At 43.5% G+C, this 19,594-nt stretch overlaps 2 protein-coding genes and 1 long non-coding RNA gene across 6 annotated transcripts in view; all 3 read right to left on the bottom strand.

The window, feature by feature from the left end:
• Positions 1-185: 185 nt before the first annotated feature.
• LOC115592906 (synaptic vesicle glycoprotein 2C-like) overlaps positions 186-19,594 on the bottom strand; it is a 56,219-nt gene continuing 36,810 nt past the window's right edge. Inside the window, exons 9-12 of one of the 2 annotated variants that reach the window (XM_030436162.1) lie at positions 6,683-6,816; positions 5,490-5,693; positions 5,247-5,406; positions 186-5,044 (exon numbers count right to left, since the gene is read on the bottom strand). In XM_030436162.1, coding sequence (XP_030292022.1) covers positions 4,861-5,044; positions 5,247-5,406; positions 5,490-5,693; positions 6,683-6,816 — 682 coding nt within the window. In that variant the 3' untranslated portion in view covers positions 186-4,860. The remainder of the gene's footprint in view (positions 5,045-5,246; positions 5,407-5,489; positions 5,694-6,682; positions 6,817-19,594) is intronic. The other variant, XM_030436160.1, reaches the window with a different exon arrangement.
• LOC115592928 (uncharacterized) lies at positions 8,994-10,693 on the bottom strand. The gene is made up of 2 exons (XR_003986238.1): positions 9,981-10,693; positions 8,994-9,128 (listed from the first exon to the last, which is right to left on the bottom strand). It is a non-coding gene; the product is annotated as an uncharacterized LOC115592928 (long non-coding RNA).
• On the bottom strand, positions 12,019-19,522 carry LOC115592908 (E3 ubiquitin/ISG15 ligase TRIM25-like). 3 transcript variants are annotated; one of them, XM_030436169.1, is made up of 3 exons: positions 17,531-19,522; positions 13,168-14,304; positions 12,019-12,254 (listed from the first exon to the last, which is right to left on the bottom strand). In XM_030436169.1, the coding sequence occupies exons 2-3, from the start codon at positions 14,111-14,113 to the stop codon at positions 12,172-12,174; spliced, it is 1,029 nt and encodes a 342-aa protein (XP_030292029.1). In that variant the 5' UTR covers positions 14,114-14,304; positions 17,531-19,522; the 3' UTR covers positions 12,019-12,171. The 3 variants fall into 3 exon arrangements, with proteins under 3 accessions (XP_030292029.1, XP_030292027.1, XP_030292028.1); XM_030436167.1 differs by having other exon boundaries at positions 12,019-14,304; positions 17,531-18,190; XM_030436168.1 differs by lacking the exon at positions 17,531-19,522 and adding an exon at positions 15,966-16,452 and having other exon boundaries at positions 12,019-14,082.

The following is a 19,594-nucleotide window of genomic DNA, read 5'->3' as shown; positions in this document are numbered from 1 at the left end:
AACGTTAACGACTGTATCACCTGTGACTCAACATGTTGCTGAAACTCTTCACACCGTGTTTTATAGTTCATCATGATCCTGTAATAACTCATCTAACCTGTCCTGGCTGTTTCTGACTAAATGCTGCCACCTGCTGGTGACAGTGTGTGCAACATGTTTGGACACAATAACAATAAAACAAAACAGCTGTTCAAATGAAACTCTTTATTCCACGTCGACACCTCTACACTGCATCCACTTGAGCCTTTTCTTATCAAAATAAATCATATCAAGGACAGGTAATTGTTTTTTTTACACACACCTCCACGTTTCGTTTGACAGCAGAGGATTTCAAATCTGAACGTCACGACACCGACGATTCTATTCCTTCAACAAGATGAATTATCCAGCTGGAAAAACCTTCCGTGACTCAGATTTGTCGCCCCCTGCTGGTACAGCTTGTAGTACAGACAGTCATCTCACCACTGGCATGCCCTTTCACAATGAAATCAACTCATTATAATGAACACACTGTCCACAACGAATCCGACGACACACGAGAATGATACATTCACCTTTGACCTCCGGGGGAATCACGTGACTGTTCCCCTCCTCCGCGAGAGGAACAGCGAAGACACCAAGATGGAGAGAGAGAGAGAGAGAGAGCGCACACACACACAACAGAAGGAGTTCAGTAACAAACATGCAGGACTTTCTTCTTGGAAACAGTGACGATGGAGGTGGAGGACGAGCAGAAAAGCTTCAAGCACTCATCAGGAGAGCAGATTCAGATCCTCGAACAGAAGAGTGTGATCGCTGAAGGAAACGGCTGCATGTTGGAGGTCGCGTACGCCACAAAATTTGCTTTCCAGAGTAAGAAATACGTATTTTTTTTACATTAAATATCGTAAACCTGATAACAGAATGAAACAGTGCTGGATACAGACGAGTGTCAGGTCCCAGGAGTGAGAAGGGAAATGAGAAGAGGACGTTTGCCTTCTTTTCATTATGCACAAAATGTCAAAACGTGGAGAATAAAGTCGACTCCAGTTAGAGGAGCGACTGACAGCTATGTGAGCCTCCGGTCTCCTTCAGAACTACAGTGTCACCAGCTCGTCCACATTTAGAGACTTTTATCTTGAAATGCATCATGAATAAAAACTAAACTTCCTCCTCTCTGATACTCGTCTGTAGCTGCACTTCTGTTACTTTTCTTTTTAGTACGACTGAACAAACCAGGATGAAAACATGTCGGTGCTTTTTTATCTGACTAGTTATTGGATGGACCTCAGAGCACTGACGTTGTAGCAGCAAGAGTTTCGTACGTTAGAGGTTTTAAAGGGTCAGTTCACCCAAACGACAGAAAACACACTCCTCTTATTTAACTCAGTTTTATTTGCCCGGTCTAAAGACGTCTGGCTTTCTGGATTCCTCCTCAGAAAAACAGCCACATACGTTGATCGTGCCATCAGCTTACTGCGAAGATATCTATGTTTTTGTGTTTGGCAGCGACCTCTTGTTGCCGTGGCGATTATTACAGCTGCAAAGGAGGAAGTCATGTGAAGTAGCATGAAAAGTGACAAAGCCCACATGAGGAGGACGGTCCGGTTAAACCAGCACAGGACTTTCAGCCCAGACACTGCTGCTCCTGTCCGGTGTGAGACCAGAAGTCAGTGTGGAGTTAGTTTAACTTACTAACGTAGTTGAGCTACGTCACGTACATAACGTAGCTGAAGTTACGTCATTAATGTAGGTATGTACATTGCATAATTAAGGTCGTTATATCAGAACCTAGAGAGTTTATTTCCTTTAAAGAGCACAGAACGACACTGATAATATTGTTTTACTCTTCTCTCCACTGACTTCTACCATTGATCTGATTGGCTGAAGTTAGCCTGTGATGGATGCTGATACACAGACGGTTCGTCCAATCACCAGCCAACTACAATCCTCTTATAAACAGTTTCCATGGAAGATGGTTCTGTGTAACAAGAACTGTACGACTGCGACAAATATCAGATGGATAGCCATGAAATCTGTTGCAGGACGTCTTTTTTTCTTCTTTTATAAGATTTTTTTGTCCAATACTTTTGTTTGTGACCAGATGCCTGTAAAATCATCTGTACTTGGTGTTCAGTGCTAATTAGCAAATGTTAGCAGGCTAAAACAGAAGTAGTGAGATGGTGCTATAACATTAGCATCTTAGCATCCTGGTATTAGCATTGAGCTCTCTGCCGTGCCTTAGTTTAGCCTCACAGAGCAGCTAGCATGGCTGTAGAGTCTGAAGCAGAACAAACTCATGTTTATCCGTCCTCCTCCAAATCTTTCTGCATGGCTGATTAATATGTCTGTTTTTTTTATTTGGGTGAACTGATCCTTTAAACATGGCTTTTAATTTCACTTGTGGTTCAAATTTCCTTGGTAGAGACAAACATCACCAAAAACGCTGGACGCACACACTCACACACACATGCACACTGCAGTATCAAGAGATGAGAAACTCCCCCCGAACAAAAAGCAGGACAGAGCAGCAAAGCTTCCAGCGAGGTTTGGAAGGAGAGACGGGCTCGACGGAGAGAGAGGCACGACATTAGAGAAAGGCCTTTGAGTTTTGGAGGGAGCAGCAGCGAGGCAGGAGGACGAGACACCATGAGGGAGACGAGACGGGGGAGAAAAACAAAAACAAGGAAAAAGAGCGGATCGTGACAGCGGAGTATAAATTCTTCCTGACGGATCAGATTGCAACGGAGAGCGAAAGCCCTTCGCGGTGAGCTCGGCGCCACGAGACGAACACGACACGGACACGAGAGAGGGAGAGAGGAAGCGTTCACACAAAAAGGTTTCCCATCTCAAAAGTCTCTGACTGTAAAAAGCAGAAAATGTAAACTTCTTTTCACTTTAGAAATGTAGCTGCTGAAGTTGCCGGTTTTTGACTAAACTACTACATCGTTATTGATTTGTTTTTTTTTTTTTCTATGGCCTTGTCATTCTTGCAAGTTGCAGCAAAAGGCTTGAACGTCATCAAACCAGACGAGGAACGCTGAAGTGTCAGAAGTGTCAAAGCACACAGGTGGAACAATAAATAACATAAATACATAAATACACAGAAAACGAGCACACAACAGTTAAACATTTCTACTTAAAGGAACAGTTCAACACACTTATTCACTGTCGTTCTCTCTTTTCTAGCAGCCGGTTAGCTTAGCTTAGCATAAAGACTGGAAGCAGAGGGAAACAACTAGCCTGGCTCAGTCCAGAGGCGAACAAATCCAAAAGCAAACGCCTCTAAAGTTCACAAACAAAGAGATTTGATGTGATTTTTGTTTAATTCATAGATATATTTTTCATAAAGGATTAGATAAATAACATGTTTACATAATTAGTGCTCTTTAATGGTGGGCGAAAAAAAAAAATAAGTTGGCATTTTACATTTCTTACGCTCATATTTGTACGTTTTAATATGTTTCATATGAACATTTCTACGATACGTGTCATATTTCAGTCTAATTACATAAGGTGACTTTCATGTCAGGAGGCGGAGAGATGACGAGGTGTGACTGCTGAGCGATGCAGCTGGCAAGCGAGAGATCAGATTCTTAACATATGTCAACATGAAACCACTGGATATTTTCCAATGGTAGGCCGGAAAAATGTGTAGCTGCAAATAAGGCATTTTTAACGAGGTGTTGAGATGTTTTCCCAAAGTATTTTGAAACTTCAGCCAAGCGAGAGACCGCTGTTTATAACAGAAGGTTACAACATTTGTAAGCCTGGAACCACTGGATATATTTTAAGAGCTGTGGGGACGATTTCCGGCTGTGTTTGCAGATACTTTTCACAAGTTGGGGACTTTTTCGAGACAACTGCCAAGCAAAGGACAGTGGAAATAACAGTGAAACCACTGGATACATCTAATGATCCGTTGATCAATTTGCAGCTGCCACGGAAGTATTTTTAACGAGTGTTTGTGGCAACAAAATGAGATACTTTTGACGAGACGTTGGGACATTTTCAAAACGGGGGTCACTGGCTATTTGGGATGAGAGGGGACAATTTTTGGGAGATTTGGACATTTTCTGAAATGTCGCCGAATGTGAAACCACTGGATATTTTTTTTGAGACGTTGGTCAGTTTGCAGCTGTTAACCTGGAATTGTTAATGAGATGTTGGAATAATTTCCAGTCACATTTGTGGCAACAGAACCGTGTAAATCACCTTTCCCGAAACCTAATCAGGTGTTGAGCACAGCGTTGTCACGACATAATGAAGGATTGAAAACTGGACCTACAGAAGTGTTTTGAGTTTGGATTCTGTTTCTGTACCTTTGGACGGCGCCAGTCTGCTAGCTGTCTTCTGACTCCTTCCAGTCTTTAAGCTAACTGGCTGCTGATGATCACTTTATTTCCCAGAATGTCAAAGTATTCCTGTAAACTGAGCAGGATGAGGACCATTTGGGGGGAAGGTTGTCAGAAGTCCAAGCCTTTCGCAGCGTTGACACATGTGGGTTGCATGTGTGATAATGAGCTGCTGATATTCAGAGTTTTACCACCACTGGTAATTCTCACTCGTTCCTTTTTTAAATTTTTTATCTTGAAATTCTCACATTTGATTGTAGTTTTCAAACTCTTGATATCCACAGCTCAGTGCTAAGTTAAACTGCATTTCACTCTCTTTCATTGTCTACCAGGTATTTAACTCAGACACAACATGAATAACAATCACTGGTCCTGTGAATACAGTCGACACGATCCGCCAGATAAAACAAGAAGAAGGATGACGGCAAACAACTTGTTCCAGGGGTGTTAAACAAATCAATAAATGATGGTTATTCAGTGAGCTGATTGAATACCTGGTAAACAACATACTGCTCTGTGTTGAGGTTTACATGAGGACATTGGCGCGTGTGTCTGGCAGTCGGAGTCCGACCAGACCGCCGCCAACCAACACAGACGACGCCAGCAGGATGGGGATGGCCTTGGTGATGCCAACCAGAGAGCCAAAGATCAGGTTGCCCAGCACCGCCGCCAGCTTACACATGGCGTTACAGAAGCCAAAGCCCGTGCCCCTAAAAACAAGAGGACGGAGTCAGACATGTTTGTACTGTATGTGTCTGAAGACGTTATAAACTGCTCATGCACTTCACAGAAAATCAAAGACTTGAGACTTGGAAGTTAAATAATCATAACTCGACTCGACAGTTTACACTCAGGATCACATCAACGCTGCGGATGTAAAGTGGTAAAGCTCCAGCTGAGTGCAGCGCTCACCTCCGGTCTGTCGGGTACAGCTCAGTGGTGACCACATCCAGGGAGTTCCAGGCAGAGATGCTGAGGCCGTTGTAGAGACAGAGCATGAAGATCATCATGGACTCACTGGTGCCGAACCAAAGGAAGAAGCAGCTGATGCCCGACAGCACCATGGAGCCTCCTGCAGGACACAACATCAGACATCTTTCACATCTCAGACACAAGACATCAGGAGAAACATCAAGTCAGGGCGCCACGTCGTACCCAGCATGCTCAGGCGTCCGATTTTATCCATGAGGAGGGCGGAGACGATGTTTCCGGGCAGCACGGCCAGCGTTCCCAGGAAGTTGACAAAATAAACCCAGTAGGCGCTGTAATCATCGTCAAACGTCATCTGGCAGCCCGTCTTGTTGTGGTGGAACGAGCTGTTGATCACCCGCGAATTTGTCAACTTGCTGTCGTCAATATCTGGAAATGTTTGAAACAAGAGTTCGGTTTATTAATGCTTAAAACATTTGATTTGATTCACACTTATAACCGTTCTCTAATGCGTGCATATGATACTAAGTGTACACTAGTGTACAGTTTAAATGTCTGTTGGCTCGCTGTCTAAATATAAACGGTGTATTAATAAACTTCAGCAGCAGCAGCAGAGAGAGAGAAAGCCTCCCCTCTCTCACCTCTGCTCTCCCTCCCTCCCTCCCTCCTTCTGTCTCTCCTCGTTCATCTTTATCCTCCGCTCTCTGGAGACGCATTGCCGTGGGCAAAGAGACGCATTTCCCACGGGGCGTTACCAGCAACCTGACGTGCCCTTACCGTTTCCACATTCAGCGCTTTTCCTCTGCGCTGGAGGGAACTAGTTTTTCGCCCTGCGCTCCCACAAGGTCTGATTCAGCTCCACTTCCTCTCAGAACATTTTAAAATGCCTGTCCTTCCTCTGCTTTCCTTCCTGCTTGTGTTTTTGTCGGCCACAAAATGATTGGATTGCATTTTTCTTTTTAATACAGCCTGCAATAACTCAAAAAAGAAGAGGTACGAGTTGGTGTTGACGCCTTGGCTGCACAGTAACAAGCAAAGTTAAAATTCAGCTGCTCAGATATTTCATGTTTGGGTTTTCTCACTCATCCCTCCAGGAGTGTTTCTGTGGTGAGAAATCATCATTTGCAGTCCACCGCAGCTCAGCCTGGCTCAGTTTCTGTGTTAACTAAAGTCGTCTGAGTTCAGAAAGGCAATCTGTGCGGGGTCACAGAGGTTAAGCAGCAATTTAGCGGCATAAAGCAAAAGCCATAAATGCTTAAACCCATTCTTTCTTCCCCAGGAGCTCGGACGTTAGACCCAAAATGATCTGTCAGAGGGAGACTGAGTGAGACGTATGTGAAAGGCAGCGACAGCATAATGGGATTTTCTTGTGGCGGAAGAAATAAACCTCAGTGTGAAGAGGAACAGTGTAGACTCACCGGTGTTGTAAAAGAAAGAGTCGACAAAGGTGCAGTTTTTGAAGAAGGAGCCGACGGAGGAGACGTCTTCGAAGTAGCAGTTGAGGAAAGACGAGTCGATGAACGTGACGGCCTTGAACTTCATGCTGATGAACCTGAGAAGTGAAAATACACATGAGAAGGATCAAAACGAACAGGGATTAAAATATTTCTGACAGCAAAGGCGGTTAGAATGCGTCTCTTTGTCAGCACATCTGAATGGAACAAGAAGGATCAAAATCAATAAAGCAGAAAAAATAAAGTCAAACAATAACAATAAAGATCTGGTTTGTTGCAGCTCTGTATGAAACCCTGAATGAAGATGAGGAAAAAACCTTTGTTCACGTTTGTTTATTAATTTAAAGCTCCAGTTTGTTTACACGTCCCGTCAGTAAAGTCTGTTAAACAGCAGATTCACTTCATCCACACAATCAGTTTGTTGGAGCAGAATCTCAACTATGTACAAGCAAATAATGAAACATCTACTTATTGATTATGATGATGTGAACTGAAGTCATCAGGAGCAGCGAGAGCCTCCGTGGCTGAACAGACACAGGAAGGAGCGCCGCCTGAAGAAAGTCCAACATTTACACAACAACAAGAAGACGTCAAAGTACCGCCCACAATGTTTGATTGACAGGTGATCTGTGTGCAGTGAAGAAATGCCACAACAATCAGCTCTCAGCAACAATGATGGAAACACAACAAGTCTGAAGAAATGAAACACACAATTTAACCCACTGACCCTGAAATGACTTCAGACTATTTGAGTTTACAAAACTCAGCAGAGTCTCCAAACCAGCCAATGTTCAGTCCAGCATAGAGAGGCTGAGTGAATGTGGTCTGGACTATGTGGAGGAGAGTCATGGTGTCAGAGACGTTGTAGAAGGACAGAATACCTGCACTGTGATCCAGGTACACTCCAACTCTGGAGGACCACGGACCTGAGACGGGAGTTTGGACTTTGTTGTGATACAAGTAATAAGGGAATAAAATGTGTGGCATACAACATAAGATCCAAGATTTGTCACTGAATCCAAATTCACATTCATCTGAGCTCCCTGCTCTGCTGATACTCTTGTATGCGACTGCTACACCATCTGTTCTCCATCTCCCTCCTCTATCTCTCCACTCCACCTCCCAGTAACAACGTCCAGTCAGACTCTCTCTACTCAGGACCTGACACCACCCATCGAATCTGTCTGGGTGATCAAAATAAAACTGACGTTGCTGCATTAATATTGCTTTTCTGTTCCCCTCGGATAAAAACATAAGTGGGTCTGCAGTGTTTGGATCCAGTGTGATTTCACATGAATATCGTAAGAGGTCAGCTCTGGTCTTGGGTTCTGATGGTGACAGTAAAACATCCACATGAGTCACTATCAGTGACATGTTTGTCCATGTCTCTCTCAGGACGTCCTGTAGTTTGTCTCTGACCTCTGACACAGCTGCTGTCACATCCTCAAAGTACTTGAGAGGACGGATATTGATGCTGGATGAGTGTGTAGACTCACTGAGTGCTGACAGTGAGGGGTAGTTGTGTAGAAACTGGTTGTGATCCTCTGTGTGTGAGAGCTTCTTCAGCTCAGCGTCTTTCCTCTTCAGCTCAGTGATCTCCTGCTCCAGCTTCTCCTGAAGCTCTTTGACTCGACTCACTTCAGTTTCCTGCTGGGATCTGACCTGCTGCTTCACATCAGAGCGTCCTTTCTGAATGAGACGGATCATCTGGGCGAAGATCTTCTCACTGTGCTCCACTGCTTTATCAGCAGAGCCATTGATGGCCTCCACCTCCTGTTGAAGCAGCTTCACATCTTCCTCTCTGTCCTGGATTCTTTGCTGGATGTTGTGGCTGCAGGTGTTTCTCACAGTAAGAGGCCACACACTGCAGACAGGACTTAACTGCTCTCAGTTTCCTCCCAGTGCAGACATCACAGGCCACATCTTCAGGTCCAGCATAGCAGAGATCAGCAGGAGCAGCTTGGAGTCCAGTCTTCTTCAGCTCCTCCACTAAAACTGCTAACATGGTGTTTTTCAGCAGCTCAGGTCTCTGTGTGAAGCTCTTCCTGCACTGAGGGCAGCTGTAGATCCTCTTCTCATTCTCTGTGTCCCAGTGATCGTTAACACAGTTCTTGCAGTAGCTGTGTCCACAGGGAATAGTCACCGGATCCTTCAGTAGATCCAAACAGATCGGACAAGAGAAAGTCTCTCGGTCCAGGTGAACTGCTTTCTGCTCCATTTCACCGCTCAGTGACAACGACTGTCTGAGCTTCACTTCCTTTTTAACTGAAACCAGTCTGAGCTCTGATCTGAACAGGGTGTAAAGAGTACAACTCTTTATTAAAGATCCATCTTCTGTCTCCTTGAAGAGTCCTGAGGAAAACCTCCAGGTGTGGCTGTTTCAGCCCCTCTGCTCTTGACTGAGATAGATCTAGGATACAAGAGGGAAAAAAAAACATTCGATCAGATTTTGAAATACTGACTATTCTTAGCCTCAACTACTGATAGATGTGAATCATAAAGGTGTTATCTAATTACAATGACATTTCCTCACTCACTCTAAACATTCTATAACTATAGATTTATTAACATGATTTTTCCCTGTAGCCATCCACTTCATCATCATGAGCACACACAGCTTGAGTGGCTGAAACTTCACTGCTCTCTGTGGCTGAACTTTCTCTCTGTTCCACACTTTCAGGTAACTGATCTGTCTGAGTCTCCTTCATGCTGCCTTGCTGCCCCTGCCTCGCTACATGCTCCTCCACCTCCTCACTGCTGTTAGGAAACTGTCCACTGAGTCCTTTCTGTGCCTACTTTCTGTACACAGTTGTGTTGTTATACTGTTTGACCGCACTGTGTTGCCGTACCAGACGACAGTCTCGCGAGAGTTAACAACGGGACTTGATATATAAATTGTTCAACAGCAGGTTGCTGTAATAATACATAACAACACAGCTTATGTCTCATAACGTTCCTGTGAATAAACACCGTTTAACAGTTTATATATCTCCCAGTCGTTAAACATCACTTTCTCCTTCGAAAAACAACAGGAAGTTGTTGGTGCGGCGGACTTTCTCTCCATTGTCTGCAGGTCAACATGGCGGCCACGCACATCCCGGTCAGCAGCACACACACTGACTAACGTTGCTCATAAACTTGACCAACGTCCGCTAACGTAACTCTCTGTCAGCTGTATGAAAACCGTCATAGAAAGCCACGATAACACAAAGGCTCAGGCTGAAACTGATAAACACGAAGCTAACAGCATTCACGTACTTACCGGTTACTGCCGCCGTTAGCTCGCCGCCGGCCGTGTCCGTGTCCGTGGACCGCGGCAGACACAAGATTCTTCCAACGGAGAAGTCGGAGAGGAAACTAGAGTCACACCGTGAGAGGCGACTGAGTTGTTGTGATCAAAGTTTACAAGATGAGGCTTCTTTTAAATCTGCTTTGGCGCCTAAACTGCAGTTTCTTCTTCTGCGTCTCGCGCAGATTTTCAGGCAGACTTCGCGGCTTTCAGCTCATCAGCGCCCCCAGTGGTGGAGACTGAAACTGCAGCTCCTCGTTGAGCAGCGCCTGAACTTTCTTTTCAGATTAAATATTAGTTGTGGCGCTGTGAGACTTGTGAAGTGTTGTATTGTGCTCATGAGCCTGGTAGTATATTGTTCTTTATGTCAAAATGTATTTTAAGATCAGAGCTGACAAGTTTTCTGTTTAGTTTAGAGAGAGATTCAGTATCTGTGAATTCAAGTAGTTATTCTGTTACATCACCCACAGCAGAGGTTGAGGTCATAATGATCATGTGAAGATAATAATCCTGGTGAATGATGAAGTTTGGTTGATCAGTAAACCTGCTGAGCTCCAGACATCACAGCCTGAATCAGGAGAACGAGCAGAGACGCTGCTGTCTTGTCTGTGTCCTGTTTACATGCCTTTATTAGTTATTAGTCTATTTTAGGACTCGAGAAAATTAACTTGTAGCGTGAGATCATGAGAAAAGTGTTAACACTGTAAGACCTAAATATAGAAAAACTTTAAAAAAAAAAAAAAAAGCATTACCTTTCTGATGTTGTTGTATGAGGCCTCTGATGCAGAAAGTAAAGTGTTTTTAAGAAAAAAAAAGTTTATGTATATTTTTTAGAGAAATGTTGTAATTCTGCCCCATAAATGTATATAACAATAATAATAATCACACATAAGTAATATTTTTATGAAGTCATATATTTAAAAAACAAAGAATTGAACAGGATATAACTCTAATTTTTTTCTAGCAACTTCATTCCTTATTTTATCATGACTGACTTTCATTGATTCCAGTTCTCACCCACACTTAGAATCTCCATGGGTTTGGCTTGTGTCGCTTCTATTGCTTGATGCTGCTGAATTTGAAAGGAATCATCATCTCATCCACAGAGTTTTGCTGTTCTGGTACCACCTGCAGGCATATCCCTTTGGCTAAAGGCTTAGCCAATGCTCTCTACTTATCATGCTAAAAGAAATGTGCATCCCAATCAGCAGCCACTTAGTCACACAATACTGCCATGACATGACAATACTGCTTGTTATGCTCTCTAATTATCATACTAAAAGGAAAACATGCATTACATCCACACCAAACATTCAGGAACATTTTCACCTTTCCCAGAACTGAATTGTCTGTTGATCTCCTCTTTGTGGACAAAGTCATGGGATTTTAGGTCAGTCTGATCAAATTAACTACTTTTTTTGGAGATAAAACTTTTAAATCAGTCAAATTTGACCAGAACACAACACAAGTGTAGTATGTATACTGTCCATGTGTAAGTAAAATACTCTGTTTCAGACAGTGGTGTAGTGGAGGGAATACAACCCGTTTGTGCCCACTGCAACATGCCTGCTACTTTGACTACCACACTCACCCAGGGTTGTAGAATTGCAACAATTGTATAACAAGCTCTAAATGAAATGTGATGAATCTATTCCACAATAACTGAAATCTAATGAATCCAGTCCAATGAAACTAAGAGATGATGTTTGAACGAAATCTTGAGAGGTTGTGTGAGTTCATGGCCATTAGGTGGGACTTATAAACAAGTCTAATATCCAATAGCATTGTGAGAGTGAACAATAGGACCCAATGACTATAAAAAATAAGATAGAACACAAGATTGTTTTTTAGGATGGCTAAAGGATAATGTAATTTTACAACAAGGTGTATTACAGGGTTAAAGTGGCTCGGACATGTCATCTAAAACTGCCACAATAATTCTCTCATATGAGTTGGACTTGTTCTCCGTCAGCTCTGTATGAAACCCTGAATGAAGACGAGGAGAAAAGACTTTGTTCACGTTTGTTTATTTGTGATTTAAAGCTCCAGTTTGTTTACACGTCCCCTCAGTAAAGTCTGTTAAACAGCAGATTCACTTCATCCACACAATCAGTTTGTTGGAGCAGAATTTTAACTATGTACAAGCAAATAATGAAACATCTACTTATTGATTATGATGATGTGAACTGAAGTCATCATGAACAGCGAGAGCCTCCATGGCTGAACAGACACAGGAAGGAGCGCCACCTGAACAGTTAAAGAACAAGACGTCAAAGTACCACCTACAATGTTTGACAGGTGATCTGTGCGCAGTGAAGAAATGCCACAACAATCAGCTCTCAGCAACAATGATGGAAACACAACAGGTCTGAAATGAAACACTGAGTTTAACCCACTGACCCTGAAATGACTTCTGTCTATTTGAGCTCACAAAACTCAACAGAGTCTTCGTTATACGGGCCAAACCGAAGTCCAGCATAGAGAGGCTGAGTGAACGTGGTCTGGACTCTGTGGAGGAGAGTCATGGTGTCAGAGACTCTGTAGAAGGACAGAATACCTGCACTGTGATCCAGGTACACTCCAACTCTGGAGGACTCAGGACCTGAGACGGGAGTTTGGACTTTGTTGTGATACAAGTAATAAGGGAATAAAATGTGTGGCATACAACATAAGATCCAAGATTTGTCACTGAATCCAAATTCACATTCATCTGAGCTCCCTGCTCTGCTGATATTCTTGTATGCGACTGCTACACCAAATCCTAGTTTTCCTCTCCTCTCCACCTCCCAGTAACAACGTCCAGTCAGACTCTCTCTACTCAGGACCTGCCGCCACACAGTGAATCTGTCTGTGTGATCAGGATAAGACTGTTGTCGAGTCGTGAATGTTGCCTTTCTGTTCCCCTCAGATAACAACAGATGGTTGTTTGCTGTGTTTGGATCCAGTGTGAGTTCACATGAATATCTCAAGAAGTCAGCTCTGGTCTTGAGCTCTGGTTGTGACAGTAAAACATCTACTTGAGTCACTGTCAGTGAGATGTTTGTCTCCGTCTCTCTCAGGACGTCCTGTAGTTTGTCTCTGACCTCTGACACAGCTGCTGTCACATCCTCAAAGTACTTGAGAGGACGGATATCGATGCTGGATGAGTGTGTAGACTCACTGAGTGCTGACAGTGAGGGGTAGTTGTGTAGAAACTGGTTGTGATCCTCTGTGTGTGAGAGCTTCTTCAGCTCAGCGTCTTTCCTCTTCAGCTCAGTGATCTCCTGCTCCAGCTTCTCCTGAAGCTCTTTGACTCGACTCACTTCAGTTTCCTGCTGGGATCTGACCTGCTGCTTCACATCAGAGCGTCTTTTCTCCATGAGACTGATCAGCTGGGTGAAGATCTTCTCACTGTGCTCCACTGCTTTATCAGCAGAGCCATTGATGGCCTCCACCTCCTGTTGAAGCAGCTTCACATCCTTCTCTCTGTCCTGGATTCTCTGCTGGATGTTGTGTAGACTCCCCTCCAGCTCTCTCTGCCTCTCAGTCCTCTCTGCTGCAGCTGACACTGTGTCGTGGCCTTTATGTTCCTCCACAGAGCAGAGATAACAGATACACTGCTGATCAGTACGGCAGAACATCTTCATCACCTCATCGTGACGAGAGCAGATGTTCTCCTGGAGATTCTTGGACGGCTCCACCAGCTTGTGTTTCTTTAATGGAGCCACATCATAATGAGGCTGGAGGTGTTTCTCACAGTAAGAGGCCACACACTGCAGACAGGACTTAACTGCTTTCAGTTTCCTCTTAGTGCAGAAATCACAGGCCATATCTTCAGGTCCAGCATAGCAGTGGTCAGCAGGAGCAGCTTGGAGTCCAGTTTTCTTCAGCTCCTCCAGTAAAGCTGCTAACATGGTGTTTTTCAGCAGCTCAGGTCTCTGTGTGAAGCGCTTCCTGCACTGAGGGCAGCTGTAGATCCTCCTCTCGTGCTCTGTGTCCCAGTGGTCTTTAATACAGTTCTTGCAGTAGCTGTGTCCACAGGGAATAGTCACCGGATCCTTCAGTAGATCCAAACAGATCGGACAAGAGAAAGTCTCTTTGTCCAGTTGAACTCCTTTCTGCTCCATTTCACCTCTCAGTGATAATGACAGTCTGAGCTTCACTTCCTGGTAACTGAAACTAGTCTGAGCTCTGATCTGAACAGGGTGTAAAGAGTACCACTGTTTATTAAAGATCCATCTTCTGTCTCCTTGAAGAGTCCTGAGGAAAACCTCCAGGTGTGGCTGTTTCAGCCCCTCTGCTCTTGATTGAGATAGATCTAGGATACAAAAAGGTAAAAAACTATTAATCAGATTTTGAAATACTGACTATTCTTAGCCTCAACTACTGATAGAGGTGAATCATAAAGGTGTTATCTAATTACAATGCAATTTCCTTACTCGCCCTAAACACACTATAACCAAAGATTTATTAACATGATTTTTCCCTGTAGCCATCCACTTCATCATCATGGACACACACAGCTTGAGTGGCTGAAACTTCACTGCTCTCTGTGGCTGAACTTTCTCTCTGTTCCACACTTTCAGGTAACTGATCTGTCTGAGTCTCCTTCATGTTGCCTTGCTGCCCCTGCCTCGCTACATGCTCCTCCACCTCCTCACTGCTGTTAGGAAACTGTCCACTGAGTCCTTTCTGTGCCTACTTTCTGTACACAGTTGTGTTGTTATACTGTTTGACCGCACTGCGTTGCCGTACCTGACGACAGTCTCACGAGAGTTAACAACGGGACTTGATATATACATTGTTTAACACCAGGTTGCTGTAATAATACATAACACAGAGCTGCCAAGCGTCACGCTTTGAGTGTGACAGTCACGCAATTTGACCCATTCTCACACCACAGGCCACACTTGACATTTCTCACGCTTATATTTCCCCATTCAGTACTCTATATTTATTTTTTTCACGATAATAAACTTTGGTCCTCTCGGCTTGCCGTAGTTCGAGTAACTCTGATTGACTGAGCGAGATAACCAATCCCAGACCAATCCATCAGTCCTTTGTGCCTGAATCTAACCAACCACGGAATGCACCAAGCAATATAAACCAATCAGAAGCAACGTAAGGCGGGTCTTGGCATCTCTAACCATCTTTCACACACACAGACACACACACACACACACACACACACACACACACACACACACACACACACACAACAGCGCCGACATTTAAAACCCACTTGACATTCTCCTGCTTGCTAGAAGATGGACGGTAGGTAAGTACCCAATTTTGTTCACTGTTGATTCGCTGTTTCTCCTTGAGTTTCCTAGTTAATATGAACTGTTTTATGGCTTCTATAAGTCTATCATTATCCTGTATTTGTTGCAGAGCTGTGTAACATTTATTTGCCTCTTCTCTTGGCCAGTTCACACTTGAAAAAGAGACTCTAACATTAGTCTCAATTTGTGTGTGTGTGTCAGAGTTACAGACTTGTAAATATCAATTTAGACCCCCCTAAAGGAACCCAAAGAGTCCCTGGAATCCACTTTGAGAACCACTGTAAAACAGTATTCAATCAAACAATAACATGTAGCTATCTTTTGAAAGATGCTAGGTAAGAGGAAGAGACAGCAGAGAGATCTGCTGTAATTCTGGGCAGTGCCAGTGACAACCCCCCCCCCCCCCCCCCCCCCCCCCCAGAAAATAAGAGTGCAGAGGGCACAGAAGAGACAGAGAGATCAGAAGAGATTGAGGACAGTGAGGACGAAGATGTAGAAGAGATGCAAATTGAGAACACAGAGACAGAGGATGAGACTGAAGAGCCAGCAGAGAAAACAGTGGAGATGAGAGTAGACATAGGGAAGAAGCAGAAGGCCAAGAGTGGAGCAGCCATCTACATCTAAAACCAAAACCCGAAACAGGCTCTTGAGGGAACTCTAATATCCATCATGACAGTGAAGATGGCGAGCCTTGAGCCAACGTATTGTAAGTGGGAGCCCCCTGCCTCTGTCATCAAGGCATCAAAATCTGCAACAAACACCTACAACATGAGACATGTCCCCAGCTAAATGATGGAGAGTTGGTTGAAATGAAATATTGACAAATAAATGTATTTTGACTAAATTCTTGTTACAATTTTCATTTCTAATTTCTGGTTAATTAAGACTAGCATTAGGAGGCCACAGTGCAGGGAGAGCCGCTGGCATGGAGGTGAGGACATCAGTCTTAAGGTATAAATCGACGTTAAAACAGGCCAAATCGATGTTAAAAAAGGCATCATGACACTAAAGTCTCACTCTTGTCATTTTCTGAAACTTGGCAGCCCTGCATAACAACACAGCTTATGTCTCATAACGTTCCTGTGAATAAACACCGTTCAACAGTTCATATACCATGGTCTAGGGGAATACTCGATTCTGATTGGCTGCAGGGTGTACACTGACCCCTGATATATGGACACCTACTAAGTAGTTCCAGTCAAATTGACTGTTCACCACTGTAAATCAATGCGCTAGCTGGTGTATCAAATCTGAATATTTTATTTCCAGCACTGAGTTCAGTCCGTCAGTCCTTCAGTGTCTTATCCTCTGAACACCACAGGATGGCGACTGTAACACACAAGCTGCAGAAAGTTCACTTCCCCTCTAAATTTACTGATACGCGAATAATCTCACCTCCCGTTCGCTGTTCAGCTCTCTGCTTCAGGCTGCGGCCACAGTAACGTTACACACGGCCGGTCATTTGTTCGTGAAAATTTAGCTATTGATTTGGGGACAATAACCAGACTGGTTAGGTAGCTAATCGTGTTAGCTTGCATACTGTCAAATTATATTTAGTGTTTGTCAACCGTATGCAATGTTATTGACTTTGAATCTTGCTAGCATAACGTTAGCTTTCTGGCTAACAGCTGAGCGGACTAGAATATCTCCCGTTGCCAAGTCGCATCTATGATCCGTCCTATTTACTGGAGGAGTGAACAACGTCTCTGTTGCATAAGAATCTTACGGGAGAGTAATGACTGTTCCAGGTATTAGTCAAACCCTCAGGCGTTACCAGGGAAACTAAGTTATGGCTTGTGAAAAACTTTATTTTTGATTGTAAAACGCATGAAAATGTAAATTAATGGTCCGAATTTATTTTCTTTGGCAAGTGACCATGGTATAAGCGGGAAAATGCCCTTTGAGGTCTCCATAAACAGGAGTTAATGGACTTCGCGAAGGCAACCGTCGGACAGGCCTCCGCGTCGTCCGTTAACTCCTGTTTATGGACAGCTCGTCGGGCATTATCCCACTTTCTCCTTCGAAAAACAACAGGAAGTTGTTGGTGCGGCGGACTTTCTCTCCATTGTCTGCAGGTCAACATGGCGGCCACGCACATCCCGGTCAGCAGCACACACTGACTAACGTTGCTCATAAACTTGACCAACGTCCGCTAACGTATCTCTCTGTCAGCTGTATGAAAACCGTCATAGAAAGCCACGATAACACAAAGGCTCAGGCTGAAACTGATAAACACGAAGCTAACAGCATTCACGTACTTACCGGTTACTGCCGCCGTTAGCTCGCCGCCGGCCGTGTCCGTGTCCGTGGACCGCGGCAGACACAAGATTCTTCCAACGGAGAAGCCGGAGAGGAAACTAGTGTCACACCGTGACAGTTGTGTGATTAAAATCGAGAAGATGAGGCTTCTTTGGCGCCTAAACTGCAGTTTCTTCTTCTGCGTCTCGCGCTGATTTTCAGGCAGACTTCGCGGCTTTCAGGTCATCAGCGCCCCCGGTGGTGGAGACTGAAACTGCAGCTCCTCGTTGAGCAGCGCCTGAACTTTGTTTTCAGATTAAATATTAGTTGTGGCGCTGTGAGACTTGTGAAGTGTTGTATTGTGCTCATGGGCCTGGTAGTATATTGTTCTTTATGTCAAAATGTGTGTTAAGATCAAAGCTGACAAGATTTCTGTTTATTTTAAAGCAAGATTCATTATCTCTGACGTCGGTGCACATTATGAGCAGTTATTCTGTGACGTCACCCACAGCAGAGGTCGAGATCATAATGATCATGTGAAGATAATAATCCTGGTGAATGATGAAGTTTGGTTGATCAGTAAACCTGCTGAGCTCCAGACATCACAGCCTGAATCAGGAGACCAAGGAGAGACGCTGCTCAAATATAGAAAGATGTTGTTGTATGAGGCCTCTGATGCAGAAATTAAAGAGTTTTGTTTAAAAGAAAAAATGTTTATGTACGTTTTTAGAGAAATGTTGTAATATTGCAACATTGGGTTTAGTTGGGAGCAGAATTTCTGTGTTTGTCCTCACGGTATCTGAACAACAATTCAGAACAACTAAGGGTTCATCTGCAGGTTTGATTGCTCACTTAACCCCATAAAGGTATATAACATTAATAATAATCACACATTAGTCAAATTTTTATGAAGTGATATATTGAAAAACAAACAAACAATTGAACAGGATAAAACTCTAGTTTTTTTTCTAGCAACTTCTTCATTCCTCATTTTTCTTTTCATGACTGACTTTCATTGATTCCAGTTCTCACCCACACTTTGAATCTCCATGGGTTTGGCTTGCCTCGCATATATTGCATGATGCTTCTGAATTTCCCCTTTTAAAGGAATCATCATCTCATCCACAGAGTTTTGCTCTTCTGGTACCACCTGCAGGCATTTCCCTCTGGCTAATGGCTTAGCCTATACTCTCTACTTATCATGCTAAAAGAAATGTGCATCCCAATCAGCAGCCACTTAGTCACACAATACTGCCATGACATGACAATACTGCTTGTTATGCTCTCTAATTATCATACTACAAGGAAAACATGCATCCCCCCACTTACATCCACACCAAACATTCAGGAATATTTTCACCTTTCCCAGAACTGAATTGTCTGTTGATCTCCACTTTGTGGACAAAGTCATGGAATTTTAGGTCAGTCTGATCAAGTGAACCACTTTTTTTAGAGATAAAACTTCTAAATCAGTCAAATTTGACCAGAACACAACACAAGGATAGTATGTATACTGTCCATGTATTTGAAATGTGATGAATCTATTCCACAATAACTGAAATCTGATGAATCCAGTCCAATGAAACTAAGAGTTGTTTGAAGGAAATCTTGAGAGGTTGTGTGAGTTCACGGCCATTAGGTGGGACTTATAAACAAATGTAGTATCCAATAGCATTGTGAGACTGAACAATAGGACCCAATGCCTATAAAAACATAAACATAAAACATAAGATTGTTTTACAGGATGGCCAAAGGTACCATTATAATTTTACAACAAGGGGTGTTACAGGGTTAATTGGGTGCAAAGTGGCAGGTCATGTCATCTACGTGGTGTTTCAGGAGGAAAAGTGCCTCAGTAATTCTCTCATATTAGTTTGACATGTTCTCCGTCAGCTCTGTATAAAACCCTGAATGAAGACGAGGAGGAAAGACTCAGTAAAGTCTGTTAAACAGCAGATTCACTTCATCCACACGATCAGTTTGTTGGAGCAGAATCTCAACTATGTACAAGCAAATAATGAAGCATCTACTTATTGATTATGATGATGTGAACTGAAGTCATCAGAAGCAGCGAGAGTCTCCGTGGCT

The sequence above is a fragment of the Sparus aurata genome, chromosome 12 (assembly GCF_900880675.1).
Source record: "Sparus aurata chromosome 12, fSpaAur1.1, whole genome shotgun sequence".
Classification (NCBI taxonomy): Eukaryota; Metazoa; Chordata; class Actinopteri; order Spariformes; family Sparidae; genus Sparus; species Sparus aurata.
This window is presented reverse-complemented; position numbering and strand designations above follow the sequence as displayed.